The following is a 19,848-nucleotide window of genomic DNA, read 5'->3' as shown; positions in this document are numbered from 1 at the left end:
ATATTTAAGTATAACTATTTTCTGAAAAGTTGGGGTATTACAGTTGGTATTCAGAGCCTATGTTAGTTTCCTGTAGACTGCCCTTTTAGTTGAGGTATGAGTTTAGTTATTTGTGTTTCAAAAAAAAAAAACTACTTAATTTTTTTGGTTAAATATTTTCTGACTTTCTCGATGCAGAAATATTTTTGGTATCATTAAATATTTTTGGTATGTTTAAATTTGGTGACCAAATTTTTTTAAGGAGGGTAGAATGTAATAACCATGATTTTTGTAATTATAAATATATATACATTTTTCGCATTTTTAATTATTTGGTTATATAAGAAAATAATATTTTATTATATAGATTAGTTATAAAATATTAAGACGCGTATTTTTATATTAAAAATAAATATTTCTAGTTATCTAAAATATTTAAGTAAGGTTAAAAAAACTGTTTTAATTTATATGTGCATAATTTTAATTTAATATATATTTATTTTATGACTAGATATTAAAATAGGTGTAGTTATGTTGTGTACATTTATTAGTACGTGTTATGTGTATTTGAAAAACTCAGTCAAACACTACATGTTATCAAAGAGATAATGTTTGTTTAAATTTGTGAGTACCCACTAACCCATTGAATAGGAGTATTAGTTGAACCAACTTGTGTATAAATAGTCTATTAGCATATCATTTATCTCTGTATAACATCTTCTCTTTTCAGGTACGTTCTATTTCCCATGTTTTTACTTATATGTTTTACATGTTTACTGCATACTTCTATATATATATAATTAAATTACATTTTTGTGAACTTATGTATGACTACTCTAATTCACTTTTTATTAGTTTATTTTATTATTTAGTTTCATGGTTATGTGTATAACACTATAATTTACTTAATTTAATCATTTAGTTTGATGTTGATTATTAAATGATTTAGTTAACAATCACCATTTTTTTATAAATATTTAATGCATGAATTTATGTTTATAATTATGTGTTTTGTGCATGCATAATAATTCATATGTTATATGTTAAATATATGTTTGATTTAGATATGCATTTGGATTAGTGCACCAATTGAATATATGCTCATTTATTAAATTGATTATACTTATTTTGTATAATGATATTTTCACACGTAAGGTAATGAAAATTTTATACACCAATATTTATGTTTTGTCCACTTGCATAATCCTAATGATATGTTACCTATTTTATTTATTTTTGTTATTTTATTTTAAGGATTATATAGATAGTAAATATTGAACTTACATCTATTTTATTCTGAATTTAAATAGTTTACATAGACTTGATTTATTATTATTATTATATATAATGTATTTAAGTGTTGAGTTTTTTTTTATTGGTCGATACACTATTTTGAACTATTATATGAGAATGGTCGTATTTATATGTCAATATGAATTTATTTTATTACTTGTAGTGACATTTAATTGTTATTGTGGGTTAAGTTTTATAAAGTTAAAGTTTTGTTAGCTTAGTGGCATACACAAGTTAACATTATGATTATTTTATTAAGTAGGTATGTGTGTATGTCTAGGTTCATTTTGACAACATAATTTGGGAGATATTGCTATTAAGGTAAGTTAACTTTTCACACTTTATTTTATTTATTGTTTTAGAAATAAGAATTTCCAGTGATCTCTGACTTTTGAACCAGTTAGTAATTGCGTATATAGCCTTTGATATCTTACTAAGGAGTGCTACTTATGATGCCTTCGGGAGCGCACACTCTATGATACTCTAGTAAGGGGCGCATTATTGACAGAAATTATGAACATTTGATACTGTGTCACCAGGTATTTGTGGCTTTAGCGAACTGTGAAATTTTATATCTTATGACATATGGATTTTGGAAAATGATTTTTGTTTTATAAAATTATGATACTTGATTTACTAGTGTAGAATTGTTTTCTTGCTGGGCCCTTAGCTCATTACTTACAAATTTTTAGGTGCATAACTTTTTAGACATCTTAAAGGTGGACTTGATTTGAGCTTACTTTGGAATAATATTTTAGTGATTATGTTTGTATTGAAGCTGCGTCTCCCATGATTTGCTTTATTTTCAGCTTAGATGATTTTATTTCTGTCTCGGATTTTAGAATTTTATGAAAAACTAGAAACTTATTCTTATTATGGATTGAATTTGGAGTTTAGCTGAATATTTAAGTATAACTATTTTCTGAAAAGTTGGGTATTACATAAGGAGTACAATATCCGGATCAAATGTCTGTTTCTACTTCTAATTACTCCCTCCGTCCCTAAAAACGTTCCCTCTTTGTGTTGGACACGTTTGTCAATGCACAATTTTGATCGTTAATATCTTTAAATTCGTATTAGTATTAAATATAAAAATTTCACTGTATTAAAGTACTGATAAATACGAATCCAACGAGATCAATCATGACTATGTTTGATATTATAGATTAGACGTAAATTAGTAGTCAATCGCTTACCGTGAACAGTACCGAAAGTCAAAAGAGGAAACGTATATCGGGACGGAGGGAGTATCTACCAGTGAGCTCTCAAACTCAAATTTATTGTCTGTTGCGTATGTGGATCTAGCATCTGTAGTTACCGTTGTTTTCTATTAATTATATCAATTATAAAAAGGAATGCTTTTCTCTTACATTTCCCATAATTTTTTCATTATGAAGAAGCACTTCCTGAGGTCGGAATTATGGACGGAAAAGAACATAAAACCAAAGAATAAATTATTTAGAGAATAAAAAATAATTGATGGCAGTTCAGTAACCTCAGTAAAAGTAGGCTAAACTGTCTACTTCGTTAATTTATTTTCTTTTCTTCCTAAACAGGACAACTGACTTGACTTTCTTATGCAACACAGTCTTACAACCATTCTTGGATAAAGCAGAATGATATAATTTTTTTAAAATAAGTTTCATGATTGTGACATAGGAGGGTGTATACAATTTAGATTTTAAAGAACCGATAATAATTCATGAATTTTAAAATATTTTTGCTGATTTTAATTGTTTGTGGATTTTATTTTTCAGAAATATTTCAGAATCTCGTGGATTTTATAAAGATTTCAAAAGATTATCAGAGATTTCAAAATCTAATGATTGTGAATTCTTAAAATGAAACAAAACACTATAATGTCAGGCTATGGAAACGCAGGGGGTCTGTAAAAACCATGTAAAAGGCTACACATTCATGTGAAATGCCTAGAAATGATCAGCCTGGCAGCATTCACTGATCCAATTCATTTCAATTCTGCAAGTCAGCTGATAATTGGATTAATGCATTTCTTTCTCCTCATGTCCATACAAAACTTCCTGACTAGGATGAATTAGCAGAACGGTTTATGGATCATTTAGCAGGGGTTGTACTGATCAGTCTTTTGCACTTTTTTTGTGTGCTTCATCTCCCACTTTCAACATTGTACTACTGATTATAATGAATTTCTGTATAGCATGTAAATTTTATGGCTCAATGTATCATTATGAGATTCTATCCAAATTTATAGATGCTTTGTTGGATTACGAATAAAATCACGTCATGTGTCGTTTTGGAACCATTTTTGGGTACGTAGCACTGCCCTTATGTTTCAATGTTGATTGATTGTAGGGATGTTTGTAATTGATTAGGCTATTCGTGGGGCACTAATCATGCAAGTTTGTCTAGTATAAACTCTATATAAAGAAGAGTATTATGATTGAATAAAATTAAAAAAGCTTCCATCAAACATTACATCTCTTTCCCTCTTGTATGAAAAATAAAAAACATGCTTGAACCTGGAAAGAGCAGACTAACAGTTACCATGTACCACAGATGTTCTAACAGCAGTAGAACACCTATTTGAAGGTTCTTTCTGTGATAGAATCCAAGTCTCCATAGCCAACTGTAAGTGTAAAATTGACCAGTACATCGAAAAGGTGCATCCCAATTCCCTGCCACATACCTTTCTATTATGAATTTTGTGGATGATGTCCGAGTTCGACCCAAGTTTCTGGAGGTATTTTCTGTTAAAACCTAGCCAACAGTAAGAGCCGCTGCGGGTAGTGCAGACATTGTTACCTGAGACAGTTAAAGGTATATATACTTTTAAAATATTATTTGGCAAATCAAGAATCCACTTGCACATCGACAACTGAGTTCACTAGCATCATGTGTTGGGACATAGCTCAAGAAAAGTAGAATAAGGTTGCAAAATCTTGTCCACAATTAGCTGAAGTGTGTCTCTTTCTTTAGCATAGATAAAAAGGTTGTAGTTTGGTGTCAATCAGCCTGTTATCTCTGCATTTAAAATATATTTAGGAGATTGTAGCTTTTATTGTCAAGTTCTTTAACATGTCTTGTGGAGAAATACTGTTATTCCAATTTCGTTGACCACTCATTCTCTTTTTACTAAACTATTTTTTCAACCCTAAATCTAGAGAAAAAAACTGACTAGGAAACTATACAAGAAATGCGTTGGAGACTTGTTTTAGTTCATACTGTGACCAAGCATAATCAGAGTATGACCTTGTGCACTCAAAATGAGCTACACGGTCTTCAACTTTGGCACGACTCCATGATAATTTCAATATCTGATTTTGCTAGCTCATTATTTTCATACAAAATAACTAGCAACTGATACTGACTCTGCAATAATATTTGAGTGCACTTGAGATTTAAATTTCCTAATTTTCTTCTATATTCAATATGAAAAGTAGAACAGGCTTAGAAGAAACATAAAATCGTTTTATTTGATAAGTTCTTAACCTTTCTTAGCTTAACATGTGCAACTGATCCTTTTAGTGTATTTACAACTGATAATAAGCAGGTTGTTAATTTATATTCAGGGTTAATGTAGAATCAAGTACAGGGGTTACAGAAATACAAGAAAAAGATATTTTTGTACTCTGATATGAACAACTATGCAGAGTCTTTTACAGATTCAAAGAATGGCTGCAAATCCTTTTGCATTGACATACTTTCCAGTTCCACCCATAATAGCTAGCTGAGATTCCGAGACAACAGTCCTGTGAACCCCAAAAAAGCTGAGGCTGTCCGAATAACCTCCATCCTTAAACATAGTAGTAATTGCCATTGTTTGACAATTACCATCTCCAGAGCTAAATACGTAGAATCCTTGTGCCTTTCCAAGCAATCTGGACCCGAGCTCATGGCCTTCCGTCAGTTCATCATCAATCACTGTCATGGTGCCAAACATGAGCTTTTGAAGAGCGGAGCCAACTGGGAGTTTGTGAGCACATTTGATTTGCTTCCGGAAAGGCCAGTGATGAATGGAATGTTATTATTATTTATTATACCATTGTTGGGACTGTTTTCAGATACTCCATTATTAAGTGGGAAGTTAGCACCATTTGGCTTGGCAAATGGGATTTGGCCGTTGATAGCTGGATTTGTGATTACAACGGTTATGGCACGAGCTGAGGGATTAAGTTCCTCCTAGAATTTCTTGCATGAAAAATGATAAAGTATGGTGGGAATCAGTAGTGGACAAAGGGGCAGCAGATGTGATAACTGGACCTGCATTGGCTGCTTCATTTAGCAACAAAAAACAAACTACAAGATGGATGATGATGATTGATAGCTGTAATCCTGATTTTTGGTTTTGGGTCCATAGTGATTGGTCTAGTTTTTTAGTTTTGTGATTATGTCCGTGTATTCTTTTCTGACTCTCCTTTTATCCTCCTACTAGTAGGCATGTGTCTTCAATGCCAGTAATTTATTGACTGTTGAGGGTTAGGGGAATACGTTGGAGGCAAAGAAAGAGTGAAAAAAATGAGAGGGTGCTTGGATGAAAGATACATTTAAAGTGGGGGTAATCGATACGATCATAAAGAGGTCTACAAGTAACAGAGGGTTAGGCCTATGGTCACCGAAAGCATGGCTTAGGCCTTTTTAATCCCTGCAGATAACATCCAGAAGTAGTATTAGGTTCCTTGTTGGACAACTAAGGGTATGTTCGTTACGCGTATGATGATTACACATTGATTATAAGGCCTTGGCCCGAGCTGAGAAGGCTTGAAACATGAACTACTCTATCCCGGCTGCTTGCTTATTTCGTGTTCAACTGCAGATCGTAGATTAATAAACATTTCCTATTCATAAATTTAAAGTTTAAAGTTATGGCTTGATATTTAAGTCAATAATTTTTCAAAGAATCAATCGGGTAAGATGGCTAATAGTAAGGAATTTAATATGTCAGTTTTATAATAAATCTATTTTCTCTTTTCAAAACACCTGACCACTTTAAATTTGTGCATGTATTATTATTTATATTCTTGTTTTTTTTAAAAAAAAAAAAAACTGATTAACATTTTTAATTAACAATTTATTATTTATTTTTGTTAGATCAATAAAATAAATATTTAGAAGTAATCGAAATAGTATGTTGTAATAAATTAAAATTTTTAGAACAAGATGAATAAAGACACGAAGTAAAACAGTGGTCCCAGCGTTGAAACGACGCCGCCTTTACGCGCTGATATTTTGTATTAGTATTAAACAGACTAAGGTTATTATTACAACAGAGTGACTGACACAAATCAATACTATTACAAACACTCTTGTCCAATCCTAAAATCTTGTTGGTATGGCTGTAGAGATTTGTGTTAAAGCTGCCGTGGGTGCTCCTCATGTTCTTGGAGACTGTATGTACTCAATTCTTGTTTGTATAATTGTATGAATCTTGATTTGAGACTGATAAGGTTTAATAATTTATGGTAACCCACATTCATTAGGTCCATTTAGCCAAAGAGCACTTCTTACTTTGGAAGAGAAAGATGTTTCTTACACGATGCATCTTATTGATCTTAGTAACAAACCCCAATGGTAAAAGTACTTTCTTCCCTTTTTCTTGAAATTGTTCTTTTATTTTTGTGGGTGGAGTGGTATATTGATGCAAGTATTGAGAAATTGTTCAGGCTATTGGATGCTAACCCAGAAGGGAAAGTGCCTGTGATTAAATTTGGTGAAGATGGGAAATGGATAGCTGACTCTGATGTTATTGTTGGCCTTCTTGAAGAAAGATACCGTGTCCCTTCCCTTGCTGTTCCTCCTCAGTTTTCTTCCGTGTATGCTCTCTCTCTCTCTCTCTCTCGCGCGCTCTCTCGCGCTCTCCCTCTCTCTCTCTCTCCCGCTCTCGCTCTCTCTCTCGCTCTCGCTCTCGCTCTCTCTCTCTCCCTCTCTCTCCCTCTCTCTCCCTCTCTCTCTCTCTCTCGCTCTCTCTCTCGCTCTCTCTCTCCCTCTCCCTCTCCCTCTCTCTCTCTCCCTCTCCCTCTCCCTCTCTCCCTCTCAGTTATTGAACTGGACTGGAAGTTTATTTTACTAGTATCAGTACAATGAGTTTTCGTTGCAGCATTCGAGTAAATGTGTTGTGTGCATTTTTTTATGATATTATGTAGAGAGTAGTTTAGTATTGTCTTTCTAGTAGATGAACTGGATTCAAAGTTTTTTTTTTACTTCAGATTAACTGACTATAGACTGGGAAGGATTTTCTTTCAGTATAATAAGTTTTAGTTATAGCATTCGAGATAGAAGTTGTTATAGCATTCTAGTATATGATATTGCAGTCCCAGTTGGTCAGTTGTGTTGTTAAAACTTGATTTACAGTTTTCTTAATGTAAACTGAATATGATCTTGGTTGAATTGTCTATCAGTATAATAAGTGTTTGTTCTAGCATTAGAAATGTGTTCCCCCCGCCCTCTCTCTCACTCTCTCCCTCCCTCTCTCTTGCTCTCCCCTCCCTCCTTTGGCTTGATGAGCTGGGAGGGTAAAGTGTATGTAGACCTCATCAACTCTCTCTCTCTCTCTCGCTCTCTCTCTCTCCCCCCTCCCTCCCTCTCTCCCTCTCTCTCTCTCTCTCTCCCTCTCTCTCTCTCTCCCCCTCTCCCTTTCCCTCTCTCCCCATAGCTTATTCTCTCCCTCTCTCCAGGTCTTCTTTGGTAGGTGGTGATAAATTCTTTCCATATTATTTAGTAGTAGTTTGCAATCTGAATGTCTCTTTCTTTTGTCAAGTCTAATCACATGTAAATATGTATTATAACTACTGGTATAGTCATATAGTATATACAGTTGGCATTAGCTGGAGCAAAATATTTTAACTTTTTTCTTTTCCTTTGAACAAACTTCATGAGACAGTGACTTATTTGCATTAATATGATAATGCCGAGTTTGTTTGGCTTCTTTTTACTTTGTGATTGTAGGGGGTCAAACATATTCTCTACATTCGTTAAGTTCTTAAAGAGTAAAGATGCCAGTGATGGGTCAGAGCAGGCTTTGGTTGATGAATTGAAGGTGTTTGATGAACACCTTAAGGCACATGTGAGTGATTTTACATCTTGAACACACTATTGATCCCGACTTGCCCTACTTTAGTTTGTAATCTAGCTGTATGTACTATGAAGTATTCTGAATTCAAATGTACTAATCTGTAAATATAAATAGGGACCATATGTTAACGGGGAAAACATCTGTGCTGTTGATCTGAGTTTGGCACCGAAGCTTTACCACATGGAGGTGGCTCTTGGTCATTTTAAGAGCTGGACTACTCCTGAAACCTTCACTAATTTGCTCAACTACATGAAGGTACAGAGTTAAAGCTATAATCTAATAATTATGTTTATATCTCAAGTTTGTTTTAATTTCAAACTCTAGAAAATCACCGGTGGATTCGTATATTAGAAGGAAATGTTCTATGTGATAGAATTCTTTTCCGCGAAAACATGTTTGCAAATAGCCAGACTTGTTGCCTTGGTTGCATCACACTGTCTTGTCTGAAAGAATGCTTTCCATATATTAATGTTACACGATGTGAAAGGAACAGAAGAGAAAAACTTTCAAAGTTCAAACTAACCTCCATAGAGCAAGTCCTGAATATTCTTAACACTCTCTGTTTCGAACTCTCATCCCTACTATTTACCGACCCAAACAGGCAGCTCAATTCCACTATAATCATTAAATTCATTTTATACTCCTTTTTCTTTGTCTGTACATGCTTGACTGATTTCGGTCCCTTTATTTTTCACATACACCCGTGACTGATATCAAGGCCCCTCACATATTCTTAGAGTTAACATCATCAAAGATACATATTTAATTTGTTGGTTGTAGGTATAGATTTTGGGTTTCAAGGGTTTGAGGATTTTAGTTATTTTCCAAGGTTTCAAGTTGTTTATTTTAGTAGGAACTGAAGTTGTTAACACTGCTCGTTGTGCAGTATTATCTGTATTATGAAAGTTCAAGTTGGTGAATTATCGTTGCTGGTGATAGAGAAGTATGTGGTTATGGGAAGGAGGAATAAGGCTGAATATGCCAAAGACGGAGGATTTTTTTTAAAACATTTATAAAATGTAGCTAATCGTGAAAAGGGTATGACTTGTTGCCCCCTGCTATAAAGCCATATAACAGTAGATGTACCATTGCCCCTTAGGCTGTAGCATGCAAAGGTATGGCCGGCCTGCTGGGCTGTCAGTTATGTCATTTGGTACTATACATCATTAGACCGATGAAACTAAGGCAGACAGAAGAGAGTATTAATCTTGACTTTTCTATAGAGAGAAATGGCCAGCCTGCATATCTTCTATCCTAGTTCCGGGTTGATATTATATTGATTCCTTAGATGCAAAAAAGTAGACTTCTCTTAGCTGCCTCTACTAACGTCTTGGTACATTTCATTTTGCAGTTGCTCTTCTCTAGAAAGTCTTTTGAGAAGACCAAGGCTACAAAGGAACATATCATCGCCGGATGGGCACCTAAGGTTAATGCATGAACTTGTTCCAAGTTATAGTCAGACATGCAGAATATATTAGCCAGATGGGCACCTAAGGCTAATGCAAGAGCTTGTTCCAAGTTATAATGAGTCATGCTTATCATGAGACTGCAAAGTATATCAGCATTTAAACCCTCTGTGTATTAGGACATGCTGTTTCTATTTCCATTATTTAAACTGGGATTTTGCCTTATTTGAATAAGTATTCGAATTTGATGTTGTTGATTGCCTGAACTGGGGTAATGCTAGCAAGTATGTGTGGATTTTTTTTTTTGGGTAAATTGTGTGTTGATTTTATTCTTGCCTCTATTTTTATTGTTAATATTGAATCAGTTGTTTTTTTGCTATATTATTATATCAGCTGCGCAGGTACACACATTCACTATCCAAGTATGTGTATTGAGCTCTCTCAACATAATCAAGATAGCCAACGGGGCTTTCACCGTTTTCTCGGTGAAGGGTCTCAAATCCTTTATTTTTGTTTGTTCGTTTTTGTTTCCTTTACTGGTCTTTCTCTTAGGGGAAGGATTTTTATCCATTTAGTTTATTTTGATTTATTTTTTAGATCTAAGTCATCGGAGTCAAGATGATAAATTTGGGTGCATTTCGATTTGATGATAAACTTTCTTGAATGAAAAAAGTCTCTTATCAGGATATTCTAATTCGGGCAATTTATGATAAAAAAAAGTTATTCTAGACCAAAAATAATATTTTTTGTTTATGGTAGTAACATATATTTTTTAAAAATTATATTATATTATATTATTTTAAAAAAATACTGAATTAATAAAAATATATTTTTAAAGTCTTAAAAATTGAAAAAAATAAATACGAATTTTATCCGATTTTAATGGACTAATCCAAACCGAACAAATCGATTATAATGAACTCGAAATATATCATAATTCGAAAGTAGATTCGATCCGGATATCTCTAATTACGACCGAGCACTCGATCGGTCTGATGGACCGACGAATATCATTCCGAGTCTCTCAGCAACAGTTTGGTTTGTAGGCTAGGATAAATTATCAATCAATGTCTCTCGGTGCGGATCTGGATTCTAGCGGAAGGTGTGGACTGTGGAATCACACCTGTTCACTGCAGATTTGGCACTAGGATAGTAAACACTACCTCATTTTTTCCCCATACTTTGTGTATTTAAGATTATTATAAAATATAATTTCTTATTTCATTTTATTTTTTTTATATAAATATTTAAATATTATAATTTTATTTAGAAGAAGATTTTTTTTAAAAGAACTATATTTAATTTACGAGAGTTTTAAAATACGTCCCAATTCGCCGTCTCATATGGACGGATGGGAGTATTACTCGCAAGTCGTAAACAGTGCAAATAACGCATTTCCTAACAGGGCGGGCTTCCTGATGACAATGGATTTCGTATTATTTGTTAATTTTTGTGGTTGAGATTTTAGGTAACTCATTGTCAGTACTTTGGGGTGTCAATCGTCGCATGAATAACTTATCAAGTTGGGTTGTAAATACAATAAAAGTGTTTTTCTACCAAAGCCGTAATTTGCCTAGAGAGATGGCTATTCTATGTTTTATGCTTCTTTTTAAATGATATAATACAATGCATTGTTAAGCATATATATATTCACATGTACAGAACATGGTACAAATAATTCTCAGCTTGAAAAGTAATATATCCTTAACTTTGAGTTCCAAGGTTAACGAAAATTGTTTACTCAAGTGATCATCTCTGACACTGCGGGTATGAAGCATGTAAGGTGAAGTCACTTTATTCTTACAAGTACCAGAGAAAATTTCATGTACCAGGGGATGTATTCTTCTCTTCATGTAAAAACAAGAACACTAATTTATAACCCAGTTAGTTTACCTCAAGAGCTTTCTTAGGCTGTCTACTATTTCTTCCGAGGAGCATTATTTTAAAGTTTGTTAAGTGTGGATGTGGGTTTCAATTCTTTCAGATTGCAGGGCTTTGTGAACAAGTTCTGTCTGCTCTTTCCCATGAACAGAATAGAAACCAGTTGCTGTGGCAGCAGATGGAGCACGGCCAACATATTTGATGTCATCCATGGTACCTCGACTGAGTGCTTTCATGGCGGTAGAAAGGCGTGGTACAATGTAATTGTATGCACCCATGTTCATTGGCTCTTCCTGGCACCAGACAATTTCAGCATCTGAAAGAATCAAGACAAGTGTTAATTGAATGGGATGATAATGCCAACGAGATCCCAGCTATCTCGTCATGAATGATGATACAATTGGATACCACAATTACATATTTTAAATGGTATTTTGTCTGTTAAATGGTTTAAATTTTTTATAAAATTATGATTCTTGGATTCAGTAAGCAAGTCTAAATGGTGAAACTCAATTTAAAACTACATACTGGGATAACGTTTCAGTTCACGCTGGATAAGGTCGTATGGGAATGGACAGAGCTGTTCCACTCGACATATAGCAATGTCTTTACCATCAGATTTCTTCCTCTCTTCATCAAGTTCATAGTAGACCTGCAAATGGAAAAGTAATATCCCTCTAAATAATCTATAGTAGACTTGTGGTGAAGTGCTATTTTTATACTAGGAAAAGTAATATCCCTCTAAATAATCTACTCGAGAAAATACAAGGATTTCGCCAACCATGGATATGAGAAAAACGAACCTTTCCAGAACAAAGAACCAAACGTCTGATACCCTCCTCAAGATCCGAGTGGTCATTTTGGTCTTTTATGAGGCGCTTGAAACGGGTACCTTGTTTGTCAAAACCTGGGTGACCCTGGACGTCATCAAACTCTGATAGATTTGACTTGCACTCTTTATGACGAAGCAAGTTCTTTGGAGCCATCACAATTAGAGGCTTACGGAATTCCCTATGTATCTGTGACGCATTACATAAGTGAGAAACTGTATAATGTGATTATTGTTTACAAATCTATAGACAGTTTATCTTCACTTACTTGACGCCTCAAGACGTGGAAATAATTTGCAGGAGTAGTGACATTCACGACCTGCCAATTACATTCTTGGATTTGCTTCCGAAGTGTGGGATCCATCTCTGGTATTGCAAAAGGGTTATCATCACTCATCTGTCATCAATATAGTACACAGACAATGAGTTAACAAGTGAGTTTTAGTTATATGAAGTTAATTTCAAATTTCTCAGACCCAAAAGCCAATCGAAGCTAGAGATGAACTTTTTGTCTTTTCAAAGTGCTTGTACACTAAGGAGCCTGGTGGGAGTTGCAAACAACATTCCACCAGTAAAATTACAAAAGAACCCCAAGCGGGATATATATAGATCCAGGTGATTTATATGTTCTGAGGGATAGTAAAAGGCATTCAGGATATGCCAGTCAAGATGTACACATTTAGATGCATTAATACCAATAAGCAGAAAGTATATACTTCATCACCAAATGGATCTTTGACTCACACATGAATATCCTTTTAGTATACACAACAAATTATTTTAAATTCATATAACTACATGTGTTTGCATCTGCAAAAGTGTGTCAATGGCAGAGAGCAATAGCAGCGAATACAAGATGCATATATGAAGTAATTCAACAGATAAAGATAGATATCTAGTTAACCCAGACTTCGACACAAAGACAATAAAGCATGACCACAATTCCACATAAAAATAAATGTACAGTAATGCAGTAATGTGTTACTCCTTTAAAAAAAGATACTCTGACAGTAAGTTGACAAGTAGACTGGGAGAAAATAATTCGTCTGTGAGCTGAATACTAGAGCTAAGAACACCCAATAACAAAACAGTACAATCTCAGCTGGACCAGTACAAAATTAGACTCTGAATTACAAGGAAACAGTAACAGTAGACACTTTCCCAGGCTCTTCAAGCCGCCTGGTAACTCCCACAACCACTAGGGTTTACAAAATAAAACTCTAACCTTCCACACTTTTTACCCTCTTAAATCTAAGCTGTTCTTTCCCTCCTGCAGTTACCATACTACCCGTCAGGTTGTAATTACTCCTTTGCCCTTCCTATGTCTTTAAACGACGCCGTGTACAAGTTAAGTTTCGTTTTGTTCTTTGTTGCATAGACGTCATAATAGAGACGAAGAATTATTTTAATAGCTATTAATTTTAATAACAGGGTACGAAGGATGGCTTTTGGAAAAAAAAGGCATGTACGCCTATAGATGCTCATGCTAGACCATGTCATCATTTGATCATGAAAAGTGAGAATGACATCAGTGAAAATATAAATAATGCATAAACCAGGAATTGAAGTGGAACAGAGGGTGTTACCAGAAACTGTAAAAATCTTATAATTCAACATGTGCGTTATATTTATCATGTGTAAAATGTATATGAATTGCAAGAAGATTTAAGTATCCTAAATATCTCTGTAGAAACAATGACCAGGCCTTTAGTAAAGAAATATGACATAATTATTTTGACTTCTTAAATGTGTCTAAGCTTTTGAAGACCAACATTAGACATCCCTTCCAGGCTTCCACTAACGTAGTTTTATTTAACTTGGCATTTGGCATACACCAAACACATAGACTAAAAAATCAGTTTCAAAAGCATGTTTGCGTGTATTTTGTCTGCATTGTAGAGAGTGCAATTGCAATACACACTCAGAGAAGACAAGTTCATAACGACTATATCCAGTTGTGTAAATAACTATTTAATTCATAAAATGTAGCAAGAAGAACCTGAAGGAACCGCTCCAGGCGTGCACTAGAATGTTCAGGACCCTGACCATCATAACCATGAGGTAGCAGGACAACCAAGCCAGTCTGACGCAACCACTTAGCTTCCCCACTGCTCAGAAACTGATCAAACATCACCTGTGCACCGTTGGAAAAATCACCAAACTGAGCTTCCCATAATACCAAAGAATTTGGATTTTCCATAGAGTATCCCAATTCGAATCCCAGTACACCAAACTCAGAAAGAGAGCTAGATAAAAGAAAAAAAAACATGGTAAATTTATAGGGCTTGAAAGTCAATAATCAACTCCCAAGTTATAAATGAAACAATAGATTACCTAAATTTTATTATATACAACTTACTAAATTAATAGGAACTGATATGAAATAGAAAAGAACATATTGCCGGACATGGATTTTAATACTTTTAGGACAAAAGTAAAACGAACTGCAGCTAAATTTCATGCCATAAGACTTGTATTAAGTTGGAGAAAAAAACTAGTTCTATGAAACACTGAACTATAGAATCTTAAATTATCACAAATGAAACATAAAAGAAATGTAGACATCATTAAATTTATAACTGAACATGTCATTTTCAAAACTCTTTTTAATGTTGGATCACCTTAATCCACAAAATTAAACCCCTTTAGACCCCAGTAAAGCACCAGCCACAGCCCACATAAATTTGGTTTTAATATGCTTTCAGTTAGGCATCATTTTCCATTACTCCAAAAAGACTGAATTGGTTTGAAGTAAAAATTTATAAGAAAATGTAGTCTCTATAACTAAAATAAAACTCTAACATGAATATACTTCAGTATCAGTGATGAACCACCCAATTCGGATTTCGACGGTATGGTTTCACCATGAGACTACTCATTTTAAATGGCAGTAATGTCCAAATGAAAACTCTGTTGCTCACAGGAACAGGACAAAAGTTATTAATCAAATTTAATTACTTCAAGCCAACACTTTTCTCAACATACCTGTTGCTCACAGTAAACATCTCTTCAATCTGATTGGTTACAACATGGTCCAATGGACAATATTTATTTCCTGTTTCTTGATCATGAAGAACAGAATGGCGATGGCTAAAGGTTCCTCTCTCAACATCTTGACCACTAAGTCTAACATGATTTCCCTCAACAAGCAATGTTGCAAAAGCAAGTGCTTCCCCAACTGCCCAGTCAATGCCTTCCCCTGTCTCTATCATCTTCGCACGATCTGCAAAAATCTTCTTCACTGCTCTGTGAGGCTTAAAATTCTCCGGAAGAGTCGTTATCGCTTTGCCAATATTCTTTAATATCTCTGGATTTACCCTGATTAAGGAAACATATAAACAATACATCTAGCTTGTTGATAAAGTCAAAATGGTCAGGTAAACGGCATACCCAGTGTTTCGTATGCGTGAAACTTGTTCTGGAGACTTAAACCCAGCCCAATAAGCTGATAGCCAGTCCCTTCGCTTTGGAACATAATCTTTGCTTGCTATAAATTCTTCATTAAGAATGTTGTAAACCTTGTTTTGAATCCTTTCAATGTCTTCTTTTGTGACATGCCCAGATTCTAAAAGTTTATTTTGATAAATCTCAAGCTGTGAGGGGTGACTGCGAATGACCTGTTTAATCCACTCCAAAAAGTAGGTTTTAGGACAAGTACTAGCAGTTAAATGAACAGTAAATCAGAGTGGAGTATGATAGTCGGTAGTCATAATATTTATATTTTAAAATTGTACCGAAAAAACCTAAGTGATCTTGTGTACATCTAACAATCAGTACAAGCTAAACAGAAGTTGAAACAGACCTTATACATTTTTGGCTGGGTAAAAGATGGTTCATCAATCTCATTGTGCCCAAATCGTCGGTAACACACTATATCAACTACGACATCTGAATGAAATGTCTGCCGCCATTCTGCTGCAAGCTCACACACGTGCACAACTGCCTCTATATCATCACCATTGACATGAAAAATTGGGGCATCCAAGGCTTTGGCAACATCCGTACAATACTGTGAAGATCTTCCGGACTTTGGATCAGTAGTAAAAGCAACTTGATTATTTACCACAATATGTATAGTCCCGCCGGTAGTGTAATTTGGAAGAGCACTCAGATGAAGGGTCTCATAAACTACACCCTGACCTGCGAAGCTACCATCTCCGTGAATCAAGATACCCATGTTTTTCGTCCTATCAACATCGTTGGAATAATATTGCTTCCCTCTAGTTTTCCCAACTACGACAGGGTCCACAGCTTCCAAATGACTTGGATTTGCAACCAGTGATAAATGTAAATTTTTACCACCCCTTGTTGGCCGATCATAAGAGGTTCCTAGGTGATACTTGACATCACCAGTGCCAGTGTACAGCCCAACTTCATCAACTGGCTTTGTGCCACCACTAAACTCACTGAAGATTTGGCGAAGTGGCTTCCGCACAACATTACCCAAAACATTCAATCTTCCCCTGTGAGACATTCCAATGACGATGCTCTCCACCCCAAGATCTGCAGCGCGATCAAACATCTCCTTCATGCCAGGAATCAAGGTCTCACCCCCTTCGAGCCCAAAACGTTTGGCTGCCGTCCACTTAGTCGCCAAGAAGTTTTCAAACTGAGTACTCCATATAAGCCTATCGAGAATAACCTCACGCCGCTGCCTGTTGTATTGCGTTGAGGCGGGAGTCTCAATCTTGTCTCTCAACCAATTACATTTTTCACGATCAGCAATGTGCATGTACTCATAACCAATGCTTCCACAATATGCCTGCTCAAGCCGCGACAGTATAGATCTAAGTGTTTGCACAGGACGATTCTCCGATAAAAATCCAGACATCTTCCATACACCAAGGAAAAATTCTCTGTCGAAATCAGCTTTACTGAATCCATAAAGACCTGGGTCTAAATCAGCAGGAATCACTCTATTCTCCAAAGCCAAGGGATCCAATTTAGCTTTTCTGTGGCCATTAACTTGGTAAGCTCTGACAAGCAACAACAATCTCATGCTTTCTTGAATTGTTTGGCCAGAAACCCCAGGCGACGTGGCTGCCTGACCAACAAAATTTCTGAAGAAATTGTCCCATGACTCATCAACACTATTTGGGTCGGCCTCCCAAGCTCTTTGGAGCTCTTCCAGATAGACACTGCTTGTCCCGTCTAAGAAGCTATCAGTCAACCGGGAGAGTGGAACAGAACGAGGGATAGGTGCATCTTGCGCCTTTGATTTAGCAACTGAGGTATGGAAACACCGATTTTCTGTGGGAATGACACGTGTTCTTATTGCATACGAACCACGCTGGACAAGAGTTCTTCTAATCGCAAGCTTTGCTACACTAGATCCAGCTCTAAGCCACGCCATAAAAATGAACCTTGATCCTTAAACTAGCAGAATCCTTCCAAATAAAGGTAAACAAGTCCTACAAATTCAGAGGAACCAATTTTATATTTGATCTTAGTATGGGCCCGAAATCTATAAAAACAATTAGCTAAAAGTTGCCGATAGCTATGAAATTGCAATAAATATGCATCCGTGTAGCTAATGACAATGGAATCATAAACATTGCCCCATTGGTGCATTTATTATCATATCCACTTATAAACAATTCATAATCATATTAGGCATAAAATCAAACTATAAGATGTGACAGTCATCAGATTTTTTAAGGGTAGCGCAAATACATTACATAAAGAACAGATAGAAACAGTAATGACTGAATGCCGACTATTTTTCACGTCCTACTGATATACTACCATGTCTAGGCAGGAAAGGGTTCCCCTGACATTCATGGGTTATACCGCCTAATACATGGTGGATGACCTGAATATCATAAATTACTTGCAAGATGTACTATCAACTAATTCGAATAACTATCAACAACAAAGCGGGGGTTCAATTACTATCAACTTAAAGAGGGCATTAAAATACTAAATTGTCATATAAAAACGGGTTCAATTACTATCAACTTAAAGAGGGCATTAAAATACTAAGTTATCATACAAAAACAAAATTTAAATATGGTGTTACATATAAAAAGTTTGAAAGACCTTCCATCGAACACTTAATGCACACTTAATTTGTAAATTTGTAGAGTGTTAATATAAACGAGAAATCGATAAATAATTTGCTAGCATACCCACGACAAAACATCAAATATTATTTCATCCACAAAAGATGAATAATTCGAATATCTATGTGCAAATGAAGGCATAATATAACAATCCAAATACAAAGGTGTAGTTTAATAAAAATCAATAACTTAAAGAATCACACACATATACATACAATATTCTTCTCTAATATGTAACGTCCAAACTAACAAAATAGTGAAACATATATACAATCATACATACAGCAAAAGAAAAGGTGAAAACAATATATACCTCAGGGAGAGAGATTAAACACGAACCCTAGAAGGCTAGAACAGCGACATGAGACAAAGGGTGCGAATGAATATATATAAACTAGGCTAGTACCACCTTTCCAAATTTCAGCAGCAGAGTTTTTATGTTAAGTTTCCTTTGAATTCTTCTCTTTTACTATCTTTAGCTCCCCCTTTTTACTGAGGTCAAAATCATATTTTTCTATCTTTCTTCACCTGATGTTAGGTTTCACGTGGTGCTAAATGCAGTAAAAAATTACTATGTGCAGTAATCTGAAATTACATCTTAAATTTTAAATATATCAAATACATGCTGTCTTGTTAAATGTATCAAATTGAGTTTGATACTGTATAATCAATTTTCATTCATTTTAATCTCATCCTATCTGTTATGGATCAAAAACTAGGGTATATGATTGCTGTATTTATTACTAAGGAACGTGAGTTTCGAGACTCGATTTGACTGCTCTTGTATTTCGTGACTCAATCTGCCTTAACAAGATGTCTACGTACCTTGCTGATTGCCAAGGATCAAGTCAAAAAACGTAGTTCTTGGTGATACTTGCCCTCGGGGCTATGGCGGCAAGGGCTCACCAAGGACGTAGTGACTTTCATGTCCTCCAAGGACTAAGTCTGAAACGTCCTTCTGATTGGTGGGGTGAGGCCCCTTATATAGATGTTGGGAGTCCTTGAATTGGACTTGGGTTAGGAGACTTGGTGGGCAAGTCTCAGAATTAGAATGGACTTTGGAGTACTAAGTGGTAGGAAACTGATTCCTTATCCTTTTAGGTCCCTTGTAGGCTAATCTATTAGAATTTATGTCCTTATTGGGACTCTTCTTATTGGCTGATTTTTCCCTTATTAGTTAATTACGAAATTAATTAATAATCAGGGTTTTGGGCCCTTTCTAACTGGGCTTCATTGTCAGCCCAATGTCAATACAATTAATGCGATATTAATTACGCAATCAGGGTTTATTTTATTCCCTATCATTTGCCCCCCAACTCCTGGAAAATCGTAAAAGATTTCGCAGAAGT

General features: G+C 35.1%; 2 protein-coding genes and 1 pseudogene across 2 annotated transcripts; 1 reads left to right on the top strand and 2 right to left on the bottom strand.

Annotated features, from left to right (window-relative positions):
• Positions 1–4,699: 4,699 nt before the first annotated feature.
• On the bottom strand, positions 4,700–5,873 carry LOC141696606 (dirigent protein 25-like; annotated as a pseudogene).
• A 609-nt stretch (positions 5,874–6,482) lies between these two features.
• LOC141697072 (glutathione S-transferase DHAR2-like) lies at positions 6,483–9,988 on the top strand. Its single transcript, XM_074501273.1, has 6 exons — positions 6,483–6,638; positions 6,729–6,819; positions 6,912–7,061; positions 8,194–8,311; positions 8,435–8,575; positions 9,672–9,988. Exons 1-6 carry the CDS (start codon positions 6,581–6,583, stop codon positions 9,756–9,758), a joined length of 645 nt encoding a protein of 214 aa, XP_074357374.1. The 5' UTR covers positions 6,483–6,580; the 3' UTR covers positions 9,759–9,988.
• A 1,397-nt stretch (positions 9,989–11,385) lies between these two features.
• LOC141698419 (uncharacterized) lies at positions 11,386–18,945 on the bottom strand. Its single transcript, XM_074503111.1, has 9 exons — positions 18,813–18,945; positions 16,240–17,848; positions 15,828–16,054; positions 15,423–15,755; positions 14,437–14,683; positions 12,706–12,834; positions 12,411–12,626; positions 12,136–12,259; positions 11,386–11,923 (listed from the first exon to the last, which is right to left on the bottom strand). Exons 2-9 carry the CDS (start codon positions 17,788–17,790, stop codon positions 11,679–11,681), a joined length of 3,072 nt encoding a protein of 1,023 aa, XP_074359212.1. The 5' UTR covers positions 17,791–17,848; positions 18,813–18,945; the 3' UTR covers positions 11,386–11,678.
• Between the last annotated feature and the right edge of the window lie 903 nt (positions 18,946–19,848).

The sequence above is a fragment of the Apium graveolens genome, chromosome 11 (assembly GCF_009905375.1).
Source record: "Apium graveolens cultivar Ventura chromosome 11, ASM990537v1, whole genome shotgun sequence".
NCBI classification, from domain to species: Eukaryota; Viridiplantae; Streptophyta; class Magnoliopsida; order Apiales; family Apiaceae; genus Apium; species Apium graveolens.
The sequence above is the reverse complement of the archived record's forward strand: the minus strand, read 5'-3'. Positions and strand labels throughout refer to the sequence as shown.